General features: G+C 38.6%; 1 protein-coding gene across 1 annotated transcript in view; it reads right to left on the reverse strand.

Annotated features, from left to right (window-relative positions):
• The window catches only part of LOC101942787 (connector enhancer of kinase suppressor of ras 2-like), a 547,551-nt gene extending 527,381 nt beyond the window's left edge, over positions 1 to 20,170 (reverse strand). Inside the window, exon 1 of the mRNA XM_065556812.1 lies at positions 19,790 to 20,170. Within this exon, the coding sequence (XP_065412884.1) occupies positions 19,790 to 19,856 (67 nt within the window). The 5' untranslated portion in view covers positions 19,857 to 20,170. The remainder of the gene's footprint in view (positions 1 to 19,789) is intronic.
• Positions 20,171 to 21,790: the final 1,620 nt, after the last annotated feature.

Here is a 21,790-nt window from a genome sequence, read left to right on the forward strand (position 1 = left end):
CTCTAAAATTTTCTATCACCATGGAAAATTTGATAATAGATTGTCTTGGTTTCCTGCTAGTTTATTGTACAAGTGCTATTGACTGTCATTCAGATTTCAGGAAAGATAGATGATGATGCATCCATAATCTTTATAAATACAGTAGAAGTAAGAATCTTAGATAATGCACAAAGGAATGATACGGGCAAAGATTATCAATGCTTAGAAGCAGTGTTTCTCAAATGAGGCCACCGTGGCCACCTGAGGGCACCAGGGGCTTTTCATGTGGCCACAGCCTTCTGGGCCGTGTTGGGAAGGGGTGGAGGGCGGGGAGAAGCAAAGCAGAGTTGACTAGTATAGTTGACACCAGTAGCACTAGTAGAATAACTCCTGGTTTACAGAAGTCTAAATGAAATCAGAATTGGACCTCAAATCTGGGATTTAAAACATTGATGCTGAGAGAATTTATGCCAAGACAGCGACACACATTCACTGCCGTTATTAATGACTAAAACCCAGCAAAAAATAACACTTTTGACAGAAACTTACTAGCTATCAAGTCTCAAAAAGCAAAAGAAACAACAACAAAAAAGACAAGAACGTGCAAAGCACATTATTTGTTTCTATTCTGTTTAGGTCCAATAAACAATAGAGACAACTGTACATTATTTTTATTATTGAGTTTGCAATAAAAACCTACATTAATAAATTACAATGATTTGGACATGTATATGTGCATATTTATTTGTTTTCCCTAAAGTTAATTAAGTATTTTAGGAAAAATTGTCAGAGCGGCCACCAGCAAGAGTTGGTGGCTGCACTCTGAGGCCACCAAAAAATTTCTTGTGAAACCCCTGGCCTAAAGCATACCAAATGGACCTCAAAGAGGGCCAAATTCTGTTCTCAACTACACACATAACATTAATTGACTTCAACGGAAGTCAGATGAATTCATCTGAGGGCAGAATTTGGCTTTAAAAACTTGTGAATTAAGTTTACTGAGTAAAATTACCTATAGGAAATAAAAAGTGGTATACCTTGACCTTCAGGCTGAAAGTAAACTAAGGTTACCTATAGTCTCCTTTTTATTTTTAGTATGTAACTTAGAAACCCTGATTAGTTTGCAGCCTACAGAATTGGTATCTGCAGAGCTATCTCTAATATGTTTTCATTGAACCTACAGGATAATGTATGCCATTTATTATGCCATTGATCCTGGAAGAGATGTGGCTGTCTCCACTCAGAATGTGTCAAGTAATGCAAGAAAGACAACAAATGGTAAAACAAATACCCCTATAGAGTGAGGCTGGGAACATCCTCTGTTTCTTGGGGAGAAACAACAGAATTTGATTTCATCCCGTAAACTTCTAACTTTTTTTTTCAACCAGATATTAAGGGGAGTTTCTACTCTTACTTAACACCAGTAGCACTAGTAGAATCACTCCTGATTTACAGAGGTCTAAATGAAATCAGAATTGGACCTCAAATCTGGGATTTAAAACATCGATGCTGAGAAAGAATTTATGCCAAGACAGCAACACACATTCACTGCAGTTATTAATGACTAAAACCCAGCAAAATATCATGTATCAAGCATGTTTTTCCATGGGGACTGCACATTGATATGGTGGGAATGTTCATGTGCTTCGAAGACCCTGAGAACTATGACTATTGTCATTTTTCAAAGAAGTTATAGAAACACAACAAGTTAGCCCTTCTGAGAAACAGCATGCCAAAGTAATGGACTCTGTCTCAGCAGGAATGATGAATCTTTGTGCAAGCAATCAGGTCAAGGCTGAGAAGATCTTTGCTAAAGGTAAAACAAACTGTAAAAGCAGGTTTCTGGAACACTAGAACAATGGCTGCAATGACAAAAGCTTTGCAGGAGATGAAAGAAATGGATTAATATAATCTTGAAATCCTTGGAGTAAGCAGAAGTCAGTGGGACAGGAATTGATAAAAAGATATTCATAAATGCAGTAAAGTCATAACATATTTGAGGAGGCAAAATGGTTACCACCGAGACGGAGTAGTATTAATTATGATTTCCAAAGCTGAAAAAACACTTCGACTGAGGGCCAATTAACAGCCAACTGCTCCAAGCTAGGTTTTAAACATAATACATGAATACATAATACATACAGTGTTTTGCACCAATAGACAACTCGGTGACGAGATCAAAGATCAGTTCTACAATTGCCTACAAACTCTGGTTGACAATATTCCCAAGCATGACGTTTTCTTAGTAATTGGGGGATTCATCGCCAAAGTTGGGGATGACAACAATGGAGTGGAGAAAGCAATGGGCATTGGTTCCCAAAATCAGAACTGTGAAAGACTGTAGATTCATCATGATTCACCGGAACATCTTGACGTGTTATCGTATTCCAGTAAATAATTAACTTTACCAAAGCTTTAATTGTACAAACTGCACCTTGATATAAAGTGAACACAGACTAGAATGAATGGTTTAATATAATACTGGTATCAAACAAGGATGCATTCTCTCACCCCTCCTGTTGGGCATTGATATTTACTTCGTTATGAGTGTAGATGAATACAACACAAGCATCACATAGTTTAACATACTAGAAGCTTTTGATTTTGCTGACGACATAGCTCTTCTAAATGACAACTCAAACAACACGCAAGCAAAGACTGAAAGACTGTTTAGCATTGCACAAAATACAGGCTTCGTAAGTAGTTATGGAAAAAAAAGCAAGCTAATGAAAACTCCAGTAACTCATAACTCAGACTTTAGGTTAGAAGGCAAAGAAATATAGGAGGTGTGTCAATTCACATACTCTGGCACTAACATGCATACCAGTGGGGATATTCATAATAAAATAATTTTACAAATAATGTTGTAACTGCATCCACCAACTTTAACAAAATGTGATCATCAAAAATCTACAACTTAAAAACCAAACTATGAAACTTCAACTCAAATGTTATTTCCACTTTAATATATGGATGTGAAAGCTGAAAATCCACCAAAGATAGATATATGTCTAAATGCTTTCAAAAGCAAACACCACATTAAAATACTATGTCTTAAATTGAATGAATTTATAAGAAATGCTGAGATTTATCAGAGTTCAACTTTTTATCTCTAAAATTTATCCAGAAAAGAAGATTGAAATATCTGAGATACACATTAAGAATGAAGTCAGAATGTCTGCCATGGCAGATGTGCCACATTGGGCAGCTGGAGGAACAAATAAAAGGAACTGACCAAAAGAATCTCTCCACTGAGCAGTACTTAGGGTACATCTTCACTACCCGCCAGATCGGTGGGTAGCAATCAATCAGGAATCGATTTATCGCGTCTCATCTAGATGCGATAAATCGATCCCCGAACGCGCTCCCATCGACTTTGGAACTCCACCAGGGCAAGAGACGGAAGCGGAGACAACAGGGGAGCTGCGGCCATCAATCCCACGCCATGAGGATGGGAGGTAAGTTGATCTAAGAGACATCGATTTCGGCTACGCTATTCTCGTAGCTGAAGTTGCGTATCTTAGATAGATTCCCCCCCCCCCGCCACCCCCAGTGTAGGCTAGCCCTTAGAGAGGGAAAATTTATGGTACTTAACAATAAAGAGGTCATGCAAAGAGTGACCCAGGACAGACAGGAATAGTGGAGCCTGGTTTGTGCCGTAGGCAACATTTGACATCATGAGGATTCAGAGATTCAGATAAAACACTTCTGCCAAACAAATTATTATTTGATCAATTTAGTCACTAGTTAAAGCATTCTCTGCTTTCTGAAAGCTAATAACAATGAGTTGGACATTTACATTGTACTATGAAAAAATATTGATGTTAATGAATGCCCCAAAATAATTGTCTATACTTCATAAAATTATAAAAGCAAGAGATGGAATAGACAAATTAGAATATCCAGTCCATCTCCCTGTCAATGCAGGATGGTTTACCAGTGTTACCAGAGCTTCAAGTGGTAAGGTTTCTACCACTTCCCTTGGAAAACTGTTCCACAAATTTGATATATCTCACTGGCATTCAGTCAAAATTTTCCCTTTCCACTACTCATAATCATGTATCTTTACCCTCAGTATTTACTTTATTTAGACATTTGTAAACTAGTGACAGGTAACTTCCTAATCATTATTCATCCAAGCTCTGTATAATTAGCTTTTAATTTTTTCCTTCTAGGACAGTTCCTCTAGTCCTTGATCACTTATAATTTGCCGATTTGTAAAGAAAGAAATTATTACATTGAATCACAGGGCAGGGATGTATCTGCACATTAATACCAAAATTTGCTTTGACATTTTTGCAGACTATTCAACTGCAAACTCATTGTTGCTCATTGTCATTCTTAGGTCAGCAGACTTTTTCCTTCCCACTGAGTAAGTATTTTTCAGATTGAAGAATTTTAGAAATGTAGGGCCAGAAGGGACCTCAAGAAGTATCTAGTCCATCCCCTCCTACTGAGGTAGGATTAAATATAACTAGACCATTCTTGACAGGTCTTTGTCTAACCTGTTCTTACAAATCTTCAGTGATGAGGATTCCACAACCTCTCTAGGTAAATCGTTCCAGCTTAATTATCCTTATTGTTAGAAATCCTTATTGAAACTAAACCAATTACTTTTTGTCTTACCTCTACTGGAGATGGAGAACAATTGATCACTGTCCTCTTTATGACAGCCTGTTACATATGTGAAGATTGTTATCATGTCCCCCCTCAGTTTTCTCTAAGCATGGTCAGCTATTTCAACATTTCATCATAGGTCATGTTTTCTTAACCTCTTATCATTTATGTTGCTCTCCTCTGGACTCTCTCAAGTTTGTTCACATCTTTCTTAAAGAGCAGTGCTCAAAACTGGACACCGTATTCCAGCTGCTTTTTATTAATGAGAATGTAACTTTGGTGTTTTCTGTTAATGTTTCTAATTTCTCTTGGTCCTTTTGTATTATTGTAGTTGGTGAATTTTTAGTATCTTCCCATTGCATCTTATTTGCTAGATTTCTTCATTTCCCAAAAATTGCTTTCTTGAAATATAATATCTATGAATTGCTATAGTCAGTGATCCCATTCCTTACTATGCAGAATTCAAGTAGCTCACGGTTCCAAGCTTCCCATTATTCTCACTTTCTCTATTAGTTCTCCTTACCAGTGAATAGAAAATCCAAGATGGCTTCTCATCTACTTGTATATGTTCTTTCTGAGTCATAAAGTTGTCTTGTGAATAACTAAGGAGTTTTTCAATGTAGCCCAGCTGAAATCTGAACAGATAAAATTCCCCCACAGCAGCTTACAATTTAGGATACCCTGAAGATTAGCTCAGGGATGTTCAGTTCCCACTCTGGGTAATCCATAGAAGATGCCCATATGTGTTTTTCCTGTTCTCTATTCTATTGGGCCACATGCCCACTGCCACACATTCCTGTCTACTCTCAGGGGTACACAAATAGACACCAAGGGTGAAACCTAGCCCCGATGAAGTCAATGGCAAACCTCCCATTGCTTTTAATGGGGCCAGATTTAGACCCCATAGAGCAGAAGTTAGACACATCCTTAATATCCACAGCGATTTGTAGCACAGTCGGTGCGGCCGTGCTACAAATACATCACAAAGTTGGCAAAGCTTCACAATGGGGGCTGTTGGAATCCAAAAACAGGTGGTGGTTTCAGCCCACTCTAATGAATTTTGATGCTATAGAAATAACAGCCCAGATGCAAATTTATTTGTATAAAAATAATTTTCATTTAATCAGTCATTTGTGAGATATAGAACTATCAATGGTTTGCCAAGCACTAGAGCAAAACTTGCTGATAATGTCATTTAAAATGAATGAGTTTTGCAGACTGCTAATGCTTAATATGAATGTCTTTTTTTTTCTTTCTTTTTTTGAAAACAAAATGTTTTGTGATAGCTAAGATATTTGCATCTGAAAGATAGATAGCAGGGCACAGCAGCTGAGCTTTGTGTTATTTAGATCGTACCAAATGAATTTCATACTCAAGTGAATGTAAAGTTTATATGGTGGTAATAATTGTCATGGAAGGCAAGAGCCTGGCTGGAGAAAACTAGAGAGAAAGAAAAGGATCCTGTCACTCCTCCTTTCCTCCTTTCCTTCTTTTATGCCTTGATCTCACTGAATTTGCTTGCTCATCTCTCCTCATTCCTTATCTCTCTCTAGTTCTTTTGGTGGTACCCGAGTGCTGCACATCTGCAAACCAGTAGAGCACTCCACTCACCTGGAAACACAAGGCCAGAGTACTAAACAAAACAAGGACTAGTCTCTGAATTCATGCTCAATTCCCATCTGATCATGAAATAAGGGCAAGAAACAGATGGCTGAGAATAGCCTGAATAAGCAACAGAGGACAAGAGAAGCTGGGAGGAGACATGGTTAGGGTAATGAAGTGGAAGATATGTGGCATACTTCTGCTTCAAGTGGTAATTGTGGCAGGTCTAGTATAATCTCTGAGGCAGCAGGCCGATGGTCACTATTGCCCATTGGAGTTCACTTTTTTTAACCCAAATGGAAAATGGTTTTCTGTATAAACTAAAAAGAGAATGGGCCAAATTCATGCTAGTGTAACTGCAGTGATTTCAGTTGAGTTACAGGGGAAATAGATTCTGCCCATGATTTGTAAGTAGGAAAAAGTTTTTTAGTTGTACAAATTTAGAGAACTCCACAATGGATGCTACCCTCTTTTCTCTGTATCACCTGCTTCTCTGTAACGGACACATACTGCTCATTTTTTGTCTGAGCAAAGACTGCTTTATAGTAGAACATCCTTATATTTTTTTAGCTTATGGCTACCCAATGAGCCATAATGGTTCCATAACCAGTCTGTTAGTATTTTTGAGTAAGTTAGCTGCTTTAACAGTTGTTCAGGGGGACTGCTTTTCTACTTTCAGACTCAGAAAATTTGATATTATATCCCCGCCCAAAGTTGTTCACACATTTTAATTACAGCAGTGATTCTCAAACTTTTGTACTGGTGACCCCTTTCACATAGCAAGCCTCTGAGTGCGACCCCCCCCTTATAAATTAAAAACACTTTTTTTATATATATATAAAACACCATTATAAATAGTGGAGGAAAAGCGGGGTTTGTGGTGGAGGTTGACAGCTCCCCCATGTAATAACCTTGTGACCCCCTCAGAGGTCCTAACCCCCAGTTTGAGAATCCCTGTATAACAGTGAAATGCATAATATAAAGAAGGTATTTATAATTGATTTCAGTAGAGTTGAAAGTCTGAATGCCATACCTTCACATAAAACAAAGCTATATAATGAAAATCCTTATGGAAACAGAGGCAGAGATATGGGGAAATAATGGTCTAGAATGAATTTGGTCCTTCCCCTCTACCCGCAGCCTGAGTGGTTAACTGTCTACATATGTACCCTCTAACCAGCCACTGTAAATTTGGGCAATGGTAACCACTAATCTGACTGAGGAACAGAAAATTCTTTTTGTTTCTTTAGAGGATTACATTGCCAATCCTCAGTTTCTCTCAAGATATGTAATAACAGCCAGGGGATCTAGCCTGTCAGAAAGACATCTATTATCAGGGTTATTTCATCATCTTTAAGACATCAGATAAGGGACTAGCTTTAGGATGGGAGCTGTGGAGTGGTACACATGCCCAAATTTACATTTGAGGGATTGGATTACACCATGGAGAAGATGGCAAACCTTGTTCTTCTGAGAGAAAAAGGAATATGGTGGAACTGCATCTGTGGTCATAGTCTGAGAATCCTTTGAAGCACATCTACGTGGTCCTTTCAAGGATGATGCATAATTGAAGTGGTCAGAGATCTGTTGAAAGGGTCAACTGCTAGTAAGCAACAATGGACCTCAGTTTTGCCTCTTACTATTATGAGGCTGAATGGAGTGTGTCACACCCAACCAGCACAGTACCATTCAGTGAAAAGTAAGCTTTGTGCAAACAGTGAAATTAGCTTAGAGGCAGAGGTGAAAGTAAGCCGGTCCGGTCTGGTACAGCATACCGGCAAAAGCCAGTATGCCATGCCAGACTGGACCGGCTTCCGTGGCGGTGATTTAAAGGGCTCAGGGCTCCAGCTGCTGCAGGGAGCCCCGGGCCCTTTAAAGCGCTGCCAGAGCTCTGGCAGCTGTGCTCGGGCAGGGATTTAAAGGGCCCGGTGCTCCAGCCAGGCTCCCGCAGTGATTTAAAGGGCCCGGAGCTTCACAGCGGCCAGAGCCCCGGGCCCTTTAATTCGCCCCTGAGCCCTGGGGCTCCCAGCCGCCTCTGCAGCTGGTAGCTCCGGGGTGATTTAATGGTCCTGGCGCTCCCAGCCACAACCAGAGCCCCAGGGCCTTTAAATCTTGAAAGGCTACGCCTCTTCCCGTTGAGGCCACGCCCCCGCTCAAGACTCCAGCGTACCGGTAAGTCCTTTAAGTTACTTTCACCCCTGCTTAGAGGTTTTCAGCGGGAAGATAATTTGTACATAATTTACAGTTTCTGCAGTGAGGAGGGCCATATAAGAACCTGGATAGATTGTTATCTTAACAAAAGACAACTCCTGCCATTACAAAGGAGTCTTCAACATTTCTAATGGTTGGATGACATTCATGTACTTGTTTTTGATATACTGAAACTACAGAGGATGACACAGGTATCACAACAATGAACAGATATTAAATGGTACAAGAATGGTGTCAAGGCTGATTCCCCACTCTGGCACTTCAAGTGCAGAAGGTGGGGGCCCGCAAGGATTTTAAAAATTAATACTTGCTACTCCAGGCTTGTATTAAACCCCCAAGGTTACAGCTTTTCTCTGACCTTGGCTTGGTAAACACTGCCACCACCCAAGTAAAAAACTGCCTCTTGCAAATCCTGGAAAAATTCACTTGGGAAGTTTTCCCTGAGGCCCCTCGGCTTTTCCACCCCTCCCTCAGGGAAGCGGAGAAAGAAAACAACAAAAGGGAAACACAGCTATTGCCACCAGCTAATTGAAAAACATGCACAGACCTTTTAAGACACAAAACCAATCAGGTTCTTTAAAAGGGTACATTTTATTAGAAACAAAAAGAAAAAAATACAACTGGAACTTAGGCTTTTGCTAGATTTTAAAAGAGCAATTTCAAAAATTAAGCACCCATTAGCACAAATTAGCTTTCTTGGGGGGGGGGGGGGGGGGCTAGCTTAAAGGTTACAAGCAAACAAAAGCATCTGGGGTTAGCACAGAGAAATCTACAAGCCTTAGAGAAAATAAAAGAAATAACCCTAATCGCATCTATCTAAACATTCCCTGTCCCAATGAATTCTTCTAGGTATGGACAATAAATTTTCATACCTGATTCAAACTTTACACAGCATTTCAGCTGCACCCATCTCTTCTGCCCAGAGAGATCAACAGAGACAAAAGGAAAGCTTTTTTCCCATTTTAAAAAGTTCTAGCCTTCCCATTGGCTCTTTTGGTCAGGTGTTTACCTGGGGGACTTTTTAACCCTTTACAGGTAAAGCAAGCAGCCACCCAGAGGGACTTTATAGCTAACTGGCTGGTTGGGTGTCCATAAAAGGGAGCTACTCCCATCCCCTTCATTTATCACAAATGGCGAGGAGATTTTGATGGACTTGTAGAAACATCTATTACACCTTTACAAGAATAATAAACTAAAAATTCAAGAGTTTAAAAGCAAGAATTTGTGACTGAATCAAAATTCAAAGATGGCCTGTACACTGCTGCCATGTGAAATTCATAAGCACAACACTTTGAGCTAAGTGCTTCTTTTTATGTTTTTACACATCTTAAAGCAAAAAATAAGTCAAGAGGAAGGGAAAGCCAAGCAGAACAATTTCCAGGCAGGAATCCTGACCTGGCTTCACCTCTGAGTGACCAGAATCTCCTTCTTTCCCAGGATAACATCCCTGTGACTCCCCAAATCTACAAAAAATTAGCCAATCCCCAGATAACATTCAGAGTGAAAGAGGCAGACCTCTTCACGGTACACAGAAGGCTAGAGTAAAGGCGTCCATGTGTCTGAATCTATTCTGTAAAGTCACTGTACAATGAGTTTTCATTTCAATAAACCATTCACAGAATAGCTAGAAAGTGCTATATCTCTTTTATAACTCATACTTATTGGAAAGCAGTTGGTTGAGAATTTGAATAGAAAACCATATCAAGCATTGTATTGGCTTCTGGATGCATCTGTGGGGAATTGCTTAATCAGGAATAATTTTATTTTGGTACATCACTGTAGCACTTCACAAACACAGCCTTACAATTTGTCACACTTTCTTTATCCTGTGCTAATGCTCATGGAAGCCCCATCTTTGCACACCTGGAACAAAGAAAAGTTTCAGACTTAATTAAAAAGCTGAAACTTCAGAAGAGATATTTAGTAGCTCTGAACAGAACTGCAAGTCCCACTCCTGCAGGCTTCGTAGGTCAGGGGTCATCAATAAGACTGAAGTTAGAAGGGCACATTGTTAATACTATTTCTTACCTTTGTTTTTTTGTTTTTGTTTTGTTTTGTTTTGTTTTTGCTGCTAGGTCCAGTGTGGGGTTGTATTACCCAGCAAGATACCTCAGGCTAAATTCTAAGATCATTCAATTTTACTCCCAAACTGGCATATATTGGTACTGAAAAGCAGTGTTTATTGTGCACAGACATGCCTTATGCACAGGCATCCAGTGTCCCCTGTCACTGCACATGCAGCTATATGTACCTGCTCCTGACAGAAAGAATCAAGCTTTCACTTGAGTTAAGACATTTACATGCCAAGCCACATGGATCATACACGAGGAACCATAGTCTATGTACCTGAAAATACTGTGAGGGTCTACTCCTGAGGATGAATTGGAGACAGCTTCTCCGTGAAATCTGAGCTAGTCAGAATTGCCTCACAGGCTCCTTATTTCTCCATGGCTTTTTTGGCATGCACATTGGTACAAATGCCACCCAGAATGGAGTTCTCCTGTAGAGCAACTTGTTTCTAATACTGACTTACAAACCAAGTAACCAGAAATACTGTACTATTAAACTATAAAAGAACCCACTTTCTCTTACACCTCCTCCTCTGAGAATCAGACTGTTATAAACCTATTCTAAAAATAAGTGTCAGGTGTTACATGTAGATTCTGAATGTTACTGTACCTGTGCCAATCTCATTCCTGCCAAAACATTCTCCCACCCAGTTGTAAAGAAAGGAACAGAATCTGTTAGTGACTCAGAGTCATGGGTTAGAGGGGGAAGATAGTGTCTCCAACACTATGCCGATGAAAGAGCATTAGTGTGATACTCTCATTCTTTACCACTCTATATGCCAGATAGCAGTGTATGCTACTGTGGATCCCTCTGTACTTCCTTGAGTATGAGCTGCCTTATTTAGTGTGATTTTCAAGGTCCAACTTTGAATTCTGAACCCAATTTCTCCACCTAAAGTAACAGTGCAAAAGGGAGAGGTGTAGGGGGTGGCCTCTTAGGACTCTGCTGTATTATCCAAAGTGACCAAAATTGTAAGGAAGAAGATGTGTCATGTATAACATGAGTCATGTGCGGGGTAAGATTACAGAGCGAAAAACAAGTTATTCTAGAGATGCGTGCTAATCATGGATCTGGCTGCCTATTCAGATGTCTGTTCAGATTCCAAACAATGGACAGATTTTTTAATTATAGATAATAACCTACTAAAAGTGAGTAACATTTGGCAACTGTTAATAGAGGCATATTCCAACAACTAATATTCCTCTCTGCAAACAGTCGCATTTTACTATAAGTAATCTGAATTTATGTTTTACAAAATGAGGAAATTAGAGAATTTAGCAGTAAATCTGCTGGTACTATTTAGGGAGCATTTAATTTGCTAGTGCTACATTTCTTTATGCAGTTAGTGCAAATTTACAGTTTTCTCTGGGGAGGTACATAAACCAGTTTCTATTTGCTAGGTCCTAGAAAAAAATGGTGGTGTGATATAGGTGCAGAAACATCTCAACAACATGGAAAATTGCTCTGAATTTAAACATGGATATAGCACTGAGAATGCCCCAGTCAGTCTTGAATGATCCACTTGTCACGACTCAGAGGGAAGGATAGAGCAGAATGTGGCTGTGTGTTCTTAGGGAAGGTGGAGAAGGGAGGAGGGGATTCAGTCGACCAGCTGTTTTGCTGTCTCACTGACTGCCTGCTGTTATATAGACTTGAATTCAAAGTGATGCTTTTAATATTTAAAGCCTTGAATGTACTGGGTCTTAATTATCTTGTCAGTCTTCTGACACGCTCTGTACCATCTTGCCCTTTTAGATTAAAAGGAACAGGGCTTTTGGTCGCAGGGTTAGTAGGAGTAGAATGGGTATATTTTTGTTTCTGTTGCTCAGTATCTGCAGAGAATGCCCTGCCTTCTGATCTCAGAAAGGCTGTCATTTTAGCTTCTTATAACAAGACATTAAGACTTTATTTCTTAAGGCATTTAGCACAGTGTAGTGATTTTGCTTTTAAATATTTTCTCCGTGATTTTGCTAGGTTTTAACTGCAGTTTTAAATGCTATGTGTAGTATCTATCCATGTACGGTACCAATGATGAATAAGCACCATGCACATATATATTTTACTGCTCTAATTTCTATTTAATACAGAATACCAATGTTTTCAATCTCCTTAGAGTAAAAGATTACAAAACCATAACATACCTCTCTGATGTTTTGGCCAACCACTTTTAGACATACTAATAACCAAGAATTAAACAAAAAAAACTTAGAAGAGGGAGAATTAAAAGATATTGATGTTCCTCAGACCACCCCACACACTTTTATTCATCCTGGAAGGATAACTCACTTACCTGCACATCAAAAATTCTCTGGGGAAAAATTTCAAGACTTCTTTTCCTAAGGAGCTGTAGGCTGAGCTCCTGAATTTCCAGATTATAGTCTCAAAATTTTATTAATCTAGACTGTTTTGTATTTTCTCCTTCTCAGGCTGTTCCCCCTATCATCCAGCTATTTCAAACTGGGTGCCTTGTAGCATTGTCTGAAATGCCAATTCACAAAGGCCTCAATTTAAACTGCCACTGCATTTGGGAATGTCCTTTCATATTGGTATTCTGGAAGGAAAGACCATGAAATCTGAAGCAGAAAACCAGATCTGGTTTGGGCCTGGCATTGTATGTATTAAGGATGAAGTTCATACATGTGCAGAGGGCCAACACGAGGCCTAGTTTGAGGGCTTAAGTGGGGCATAGTCTTGGTGCAGGCCCTTTGTCCAAGATTGAATTTCACCTTAAATCCCACCTTCTTGTCACAATATAAAGTTCATAATCCTTTTTCCTTGATGGGTGAAAATTTAGTTCTCAGCAGTCTTGCCCACAGTCCCTACCTCTTTCTATTATGATCTTGGGCTTGACCCTCAGACTCCTGCATCCCCTTTTCACTTTCTATTATTCAATCCCTTAGTTCCGTCAACAGGAGTGTGGAGGGATTTCCACTGGAGGATAAACCTAGTCCTCAAATCATAATAAATATTGCTTTTCTTTAATTATCTTACCTGATTCTGATTCTCAGACAACTGTCAAAAACTGCTGTAGGCGTGTTATAGGAAATAATCCTGCACTGGTAAAGGTCAATTTAGGTGGCATATTGGGTATTTTCCATCTTCATTACTATGATTTATAATTCTGTGACAGAATTCTATAACCCAGGGTAGGTAATCCCAATCAATGCCTACACTTAGGCTAGGTCTACACTACCCGCCTGAATCGGCGGGTAGAAATCGACCTCTCGGGGATCGACGCTCTTACTCCACCAGCGGAGGTGGGAGTAAGCGCCGTCGACAGGAAGCCGCAGAGGTCGATTTTGCCACCGTCCTCACAGCGGGGTAAGTTGCCTGCGATACGTCGAATTCAGCTACGCTATTCATGTAGCTGAATTTGCATATCTTAAATCGACTCCCCCCTGTAGTGTAGATGTAGCCTTACTGTATATATAGGACCCCAATCTGTACTCTTCAGCTTCTCCCATTAAGTAAACCAATTCTTAAAAAAGAGAAAGCATTTGTGCTTTGGTTCAATTCACTGATAATCAGAAACTCTAGTTTAATTGTTCTATGAGGATGAAGGATTTAGCAATGAGGCCAGATTACTCATCAGAGTCTTGTATTTATAGTGACCAACCCTTGCTGTGATTTCACTATAATAATATTTTTAAAAAACTTACAATTATGATTGGCAAGAAAACATAGGGATTCTTAGCAACATTTAATAGATTAGTTGTTGCAAAAGGATTATTGCCAAAAATCATTAGATGCAGTTTTAAACCACTAAGAGGAGTCAGAGAGGAATTTTGGACAGTTCTGGCTCAACTCAAATTTTTCCAATGATGAGTCAGAAATTGAAATGGGGAAATAGTGGGATTTGGTTATCCCAAAGGTTCCTTGGGAGCCATAATAATAAATTGATTGTTTGTTTCACTTTTGAAATTGGTGAGCCTGCAAGGGCAATGATGAGACACTTATTTAAGTTTCTGCTTGAAAATCCAGCACTAATTCTAAGGAAGTCTGTGCTTGTGGGTGCTCTCTTCTTTTCCAAATCTATTTGTCTACAGGATGAATTGAAAGCATGGGGTGAACCCCTCATTTTTGTAAATAATATGTGCACCAAGGTTATCCACTCAAGTATCAGATTATGTTTCTTGAAGTAGAGTTCTTGAAATATGGGATTTAGGGGGGAAAGGCTAAGTATCATCCAGCTCAGTGCATGCAAGGCTGCTTTTGTGGCCGATCATAATATTTAGCAGAGTACCTCCAACATGCTTTAAGATTTTACATATTGCATTTGGTAAATGTGGGAGACTCACTGTTTCTGACATGTTGCTACAAGCAGGTAGTGATTTAATGAAAAGCAGAAAGACTGAAAAGGGGTTTGCCAGATCCCTGTGTGATGTGAATGTTAACAAGCACAGTCACGTCATCAGCATCCCTGCTCTTCACCCCTCCCTCCCATCTTTCCTCTCTCTTTTATGAGCCAGCTTGAAATCAGGGAATTACATGCTAAGGAAAACCCTTCAGATAAACATATAATTATTCTGAACAGGATCAATGCAGCACAGTTAATCAGTTTACCAACTGAATTAATTTTTATTTTTTTCATGTCTGCATCTCCTGTGGAGAATGGAGAAATTCAAGATTTAAGGGGAAAAATTGGTTGCATTTGTGAAATGGTATTTATATCTGAGCATTCATTATGAAAGGAACCTCTACTGCAGGCTGTTTTGGCAGACAAACATTACTTTCAATCAGCAGGACTTTGAATAGCTGACGCCATGTGAAGTTATTGCTAAAGGTACACTTAAGAAATAGCTGATTTCCTATTTTAATTTCCAGCTGTTTAATAACATCCCATTCTCCTCAGAGCCCCAACTATTTGTGTTTTTGTTTTATGAAAACAGTGAATTGTTGTGTAGAAGCTTAAATTTATTTGCACAATATGCCAATTAGATACAAAAACGTTTTAAAGAAACTAATGCAAACTACTTAATTCAGGAAGCACAGGAAGCCTCAGAGCTGTTATTTTAAAATCTAGGTAATAACCCTTTTGTATTTTATTTAAAAATTTAAAATTAAGCAGCCTGAATTTTATAGTTATAAGTGCAATAGAGATTCAGAAGTACAACTTGCAGACACCAAAACTATTTTCGGTATAGGGCTAGTGTCTTTCATTGTGCTATTTATATACATATGAAAATGGGTGACTTTTCAGTTTAGAAGTATACTTGTGATAAAACGTGGACTTATCTGCAAAGCTTCATTGGATTGTACAGTAAATAGAGGTGCTGATTGTTAATAGGTTAAAATGCATTAGAAGCCTCCAGGTAGTAGCATTACAGGAGTAAGCATTAAGGTACACTTTGCCACCGAGTACTCATTTTAATATGCTCAGTTTTCACATAGCTAAACAGAAAAAAAATACATGAGAACAATTATGAAACCATGTTGTTTAACATATTTACATTCTACAATGCTTGTGGAAAATATTTTGCCCAACATTGTGACCAAGGAATTTAAATAAAATGAGGTAAAGATCACCCTCTTATATTAATGTTTTCAGTCCACAGAGATATATTATTCCAATGAAAGTATTTGCTTGTGGTAAGAAAACGATACACATCAGGATAAATAAAGCATCAATGATTTGTGTGAGAAAAAAGAAAGTGAAATACATTTGAAATACGGAAATAATTGAATCAAGAGTAATAGAAAAAGCTCACTACAAATTCCAAAAAATATTTTTTTCAAAATCACACATACCAATCCTTCTTTGAAAATACCTCTTTTTTTTTTAAAGCCACTACTTCTACGATCTATGTGTTAATCCTCTCAGAATATGTGTGTGTATCCTAAAGGCAAATTCAATAATACAAAGCTATCCAGAGTCCTCATTGCCAGATCCAGAACAAGCTTCAAAAATCAGTTTCTCAAGTCTTTCACAGCCTTCCCTGGGCGTCCACAATGTGAAATCCAGACAGTCTATTATTGACAGTCTGTTCCTAAGGAAGAATCCATCTATAAATACAAGATGCCACCTTACTATAATGCTGTTCCTGAGAGGCCATTAATTTATACATTGTGGCAAGTAATGCCTCTTAAAGGGAAGGAACAGAAGGATTGTCCTTGGGTTGCAATTCAGGGCATGGCTACCTCTTACAACAGTATGACATAGCGTGAGATGCACTGTGGGTATTCAAGTGTCTTAAAATATTAACATCAATTTTGTGGCTTTCTTCCATGACCTCTTACATTACTCTGATGTTGCTGATACTCAGCACAAATTAGTTTGCAAAATTCATTAGCTGATTTAAAAAAAAAGTTTCAGTAGCTGCAATGAAAGTTATAAAAGACACAAATGCCTCTTACTGTGGTCACCTTACTGTGAAATGTGTTGTGACTAACAATCTTTAATATTTAACATTGTTGTATTCAGTGTTGTTGTAGCCATGCTGGTCCCAGGATATTAGCAAGATAAGGTGGGTGAGGTAATATCTTCTATTGGACCAACTTCTGTTAGTGAGAGAGACAAGCTTTTGAGGTTACACAGACTCCAGACCTGAAGAAGAGCTCTGTGTAAGCTCAAAAGCTTGAATTTCTCACCCACCTTATCTCTTTAATATTTAAATTAATTAAGAATGTATTTTAAAGGGCAAATGGGGTACATTTTTACAGAGTCTGATTACTGAACACTATGTTAAAATGCTACAGTTGTAATGTGTTGCTTTCTGTAGTCGAGGTTAAATTCTACCTTCAGAACACAGTGATTTTACTGCAAATGTCACAGAGAGGTGGTGTTATAATAGGAGTAGTTATGATGTGGTTTCATGGAACTGGGAGCCAGGCTATATCAGTTTGGGGTACTAGTCATAGTTAAATTCCACATCTAGGTCCTTGTTACAAATTCTAACTTCTGATCCTTTTTAAATAAATACATTTAAGCAAGAGGTGCAGAATATGTCACAATATAAGTAGCTAAGTTGTCGTGTCAGGCTTTGTCATGTGAGCATTTTCGGAGGTAAATCCTTCAGTGTGGGTGATTCATATAGATAAGTTATATATCACTTGAACTCCACTAGCAGTCTGCAGCTTCATCCTGACTAATGTATTAAAATCTATTTAGCAGAATAACTATACCTAGTGAAACTGCTACACAGCATACAAAAGAAGCTAGATTGCAACAGTGACAATGATGAACTCAATTGTAGTAAAGTTAGGGATTTCCAGCTGATTTTGAACTAATTGTTACCATATTACATTGTCAGCTATGATATTGTATTTGTTAGAACCCTTTTCTTTGACTACATGAGGCGTTCAATAATATCTGAAGCACATATTTGCACAGGGCAAATATTAAGGTAAAATATGGTAGTGTAATACTTGTTTGGTAATGATACACACGTAGCTTACATTATCTTCATGCACACAGCACTCATATTACTAAAGAAAATCCCTCAATTCTATACACATTTCAGTCATCGGTGCACTATACTTATTTATATTTGAATTCACAAAACCAGGCAAATGTTACATGAGGATACCCCAATGTTTCTTGTGTGATATGTGACATGCAGTCTATATATACAAATACTGGCAGACATAGCAGGTTTTAAAATATATAAAATGTCCCCCATCAAACAGGCAATTTAATATTGGGAGACTACATGGTGAACATCTGAATGGCACATTCAAAAAAAATCTCCTGTTTGTATGCACTAAAACTATTTGCTCATTGTGGAAAAGTTGCTGATGCTACTATCATAGTCTGTTACCCAAGATGTAGTCAGATTATATCAAAAGGATGAAGAGGTAACAGGGAATATTCTGAAATGCAGCAACAAGTATTATTTAAATATTACTAGTTGCATTACATTACAACTTAACTCATAATTTTAGATACCATAACATTCTCTGCGACTTTTTAACCTTTTAAATACTGGCAAAGACCTATATAATCAGATTCTTCTTTTCACCAGCACCAGCGTATGATTTCAATTAATGTAATTGGGCATGGCTATCAATCATATATCGGGTGATTTCAAGATCCATCCTTGCTGACTGGTTTATGATAATTAGCCTCTCAACTAGCCTGAGCTGAAGACACCTGAGAAACAAACGACATGCATTTCCATAGATGCCATCTGCCTTATGATACTGTATGGTTGTAGAGAGAGTAGGGTGTTTACAATTGTAAGATAAGTGACTATCACTTAGCCCAGTTTCAGTTAAGTGTGAAGATATATTTCAGCATCATTAAATCAAAGCCAGTCACAGTTATGAATGTGAAGGCTTTAAAGAAAACTACAGCCATCCAGTTTAACCCTATAATATATTTAAAATCCCATTACAGAAAACATATATTCACAGATACCTTAACCATAAAAATTGCAGCTATTTCCCATACATAATGGGAGAGCATTTTATAGCAGAAATTAGTTGGTCTGTGAGACCAACACCTCATTAGAAACTGTATAACCATGGTAATGTATGTGCTATGTAAACACACTTTTTCCTATTCAGGAGAAATTTATCACTTATCACAAACAATTCTTCACTCTTCAATCCAAATCAATCTGTTTGCAATACAGCAGAGCACCACAAAAGAAAACATTTCCCATCTTATTTCTGTGTTTATGAAACTACAAATGTGCAGGGAAATCATAATCCCTGTCAAGTTATCTTGCTGGGAAAACTCTTCTAAGCTGTTCACAGACAAGCAGCTCTTCTCATTTCCTCTTGCACTCTCCATATATGGCAAAGACTGCACTGTCCACGGTACTAGTGATTGTCAGAGAAGCGTATGCATTATACAAAACATAGAGATACTAACAAGAGAAGCTGGGAAGCCTGCACAAATCAGGATATAATAAAAGAATCAGAATTCCATAGTTCGGTCAGTGGTATCTTGCCTTCTCTGTGTATCACCCTAAAAACTACACACGAGTGCTGCATACGTGCACAACCACTGCATGAAGTCACCTGATATGAGCAAAAGAAAGCTAATCAGGGAAAATTTAAAGACAACCAAACATAATATCATCACACTGCAAGGCATAATGGAGTCTTAAGGCACAAACACTATAGTTATGCCTGCATTTATCCACAAATGCATTAGATCACTACTCAGTTCTCAGCAGAGATTCCAACAGCATGTTTTGCAGCTCATACCAGGTTTGTGTTCAGTCAGAGCTCTGAGAACTGTTGTATCAAACAGCATATGGATTTTTAGAACTAAACTAACTCTTGACAAAATAAAAAATACAGAAGCAGAAATGTAAATTTCAGAGTCAAAGCATAGATAATACATGGTAATAAATGATCGTACCTTTCATCCAATCCACTACTTGCTTGGGCGTCCACTTGCTAATAGGTTCCATAACGAGAGCCATCATCAGATCACTTTATCATTCACACCAAAATCAGAAAAAGACTGGGGAAAATCTATCAGCGCATGGCCGGGATGAGAGAGCTGTAGGATTTTACAATGCAGTCCAAAGACGAGATGATGCTTTGTCCCTCCAGGTTTCTCCTGCACTGATTCAGTAATGTATAAAATTACACTGCTTGATCAGCTCTAGCACCTCCCCCACTGCACACAGCCTGCAACACAGTGGAGCACACTGAATCAGGAAATGGTGCAGTATGTATATACTTACTTACAAAAGCCTATACCCAATGGTCTACTTATTAGACTGATATAAAATTATAGTGCTCTAAGAGCAATTGAGGCTCACGTTATTCCAGACTCACAGCTTTATGGAGCTTGATTCCAATCAGCTCTGGGATCTTCATAAGGGGGAAATATCACTACTGTAACTTGATAACAGATTGTCTTGGCTTTATTGTAAATATGCTAACTGTCGTTCAAATTAAAGAGAAGATAGAAATATCATATCACTTGGCATCTGGCAAAATACTGACCATCTCTATCTTTACCATACAAAATGTTGCTGAAATCTTATAATATATAATCATGTAATTCAGAATGTCAAACACAGTAGAGGGTAAAACTCACTATCTAAAGAAACCTCTTTTTTCTGGCCACATTCAGGGCCAGTACCTTTCCCCCTCTGAGTCTCTCCTTTCTATAGTGAAGGAATGCCAGCCTACCATGTTGGGGTCCCTTTTTTTTAACCATAATCCATTAATTCTAATAAAAACAGCCAAAAGGTAGCACTGGAACTATCAGTTAATTCATTCACCTTTTATTGGAGAGAGGAATAATGGTAAAGTTTTGGGACCTTTTAAAAATGATAAAGGTAAGAAGTCTCAATCATGGATTAACCTCACTCAGGTGTGCCAAATGGTGCTTCTCAGGCCCTTTGTATCTCGTATAGCAAATATCCCACATCAATGTGGTTGAATAGGTGCATGATCTGTCTGATACTCTGAGATATACTGAGGTACTGCCACACTGGCTAGGAGACTAGCTTAGGCTCCAGGAAGAGTCAAAGAAAGGGACACCTCACCTCTGAGTTTTTCTCTAAGCTCCAGCCCTCTTCTCAGAGATCTTTCATTTTTGATTCCCTTTGCCACATTCAATAGCCTATGAGGGCACATTCATTAATTCCACGCAGCTGGCCTAGTGCTGCCAGCCAGAAAATCCCTGTAGGTTAGGCAACTGCGGTCCTATCTTCAGCTAGAAAGACAGAGGTAAGACCTTCCCTGCTGGGCTGTGGGGAGGGTGTATGTCCTCCCTCATGGCGTGCTATCAGGCTAAGTAAAACAGGCTCATTAGGCAAAAGATTCCATCTCATCAGCATTTTCTTTATTTCTCTTTATAAAGAAAGAATAAAAATAGGAACAAATGCACAATGCTAGGACAGTTTTAGTCCCTTTAAATTATTTTCTCCTCACATGGAACAAGGAACTTTGTTAGCATAAGGAAAATGGTATTCTCTCCAAAGATACTCCATCCCATTGAGTTAAAAACATAAAAAACAGCCATACTGGGCCAGTCCATCTAGCCCAGTATCCTGTCTCTGACAGTGGCCAGTGCAAGATGCTTCTGGCAGATGGAGAATTCGAAACACCCAGGACATGAGGTTGCATCCCTGACCATCTTGACTAATAGCCATTGATGGATCAATCAGTCATGAATTTAGCTAATTCTTTTTTGAACCCAGTTATAGTTTTAGCCTTCACAACATCCTATGGCACTGAGTTCCACAGGTTGACTGTGAGTACTTCTTTTAGTTTGTGTTAAACTTGCTGCTTATTAATTTTATCATGTGACCCCCTAGTTTTAGTGTTATGTGAAGGGGTGAATAAAACTTTCTTATTCACATTCTCCACACCGTGCATGATTATATAAACCTCTATCATA

Source organism: Chrysemys picta, chromosome 9, assembly GCF_011386835.1.
Source record: "Chrysemys picta bellii isolate R12L10 chromosome 9, ASM1138683v2, whole genome shotgun sequence".
Taxonomy (NCBI): Eukaryota; Metazoa; Chordata; order Testudines; family Emydidae; genus Chrysemys; species Chrysemys picta.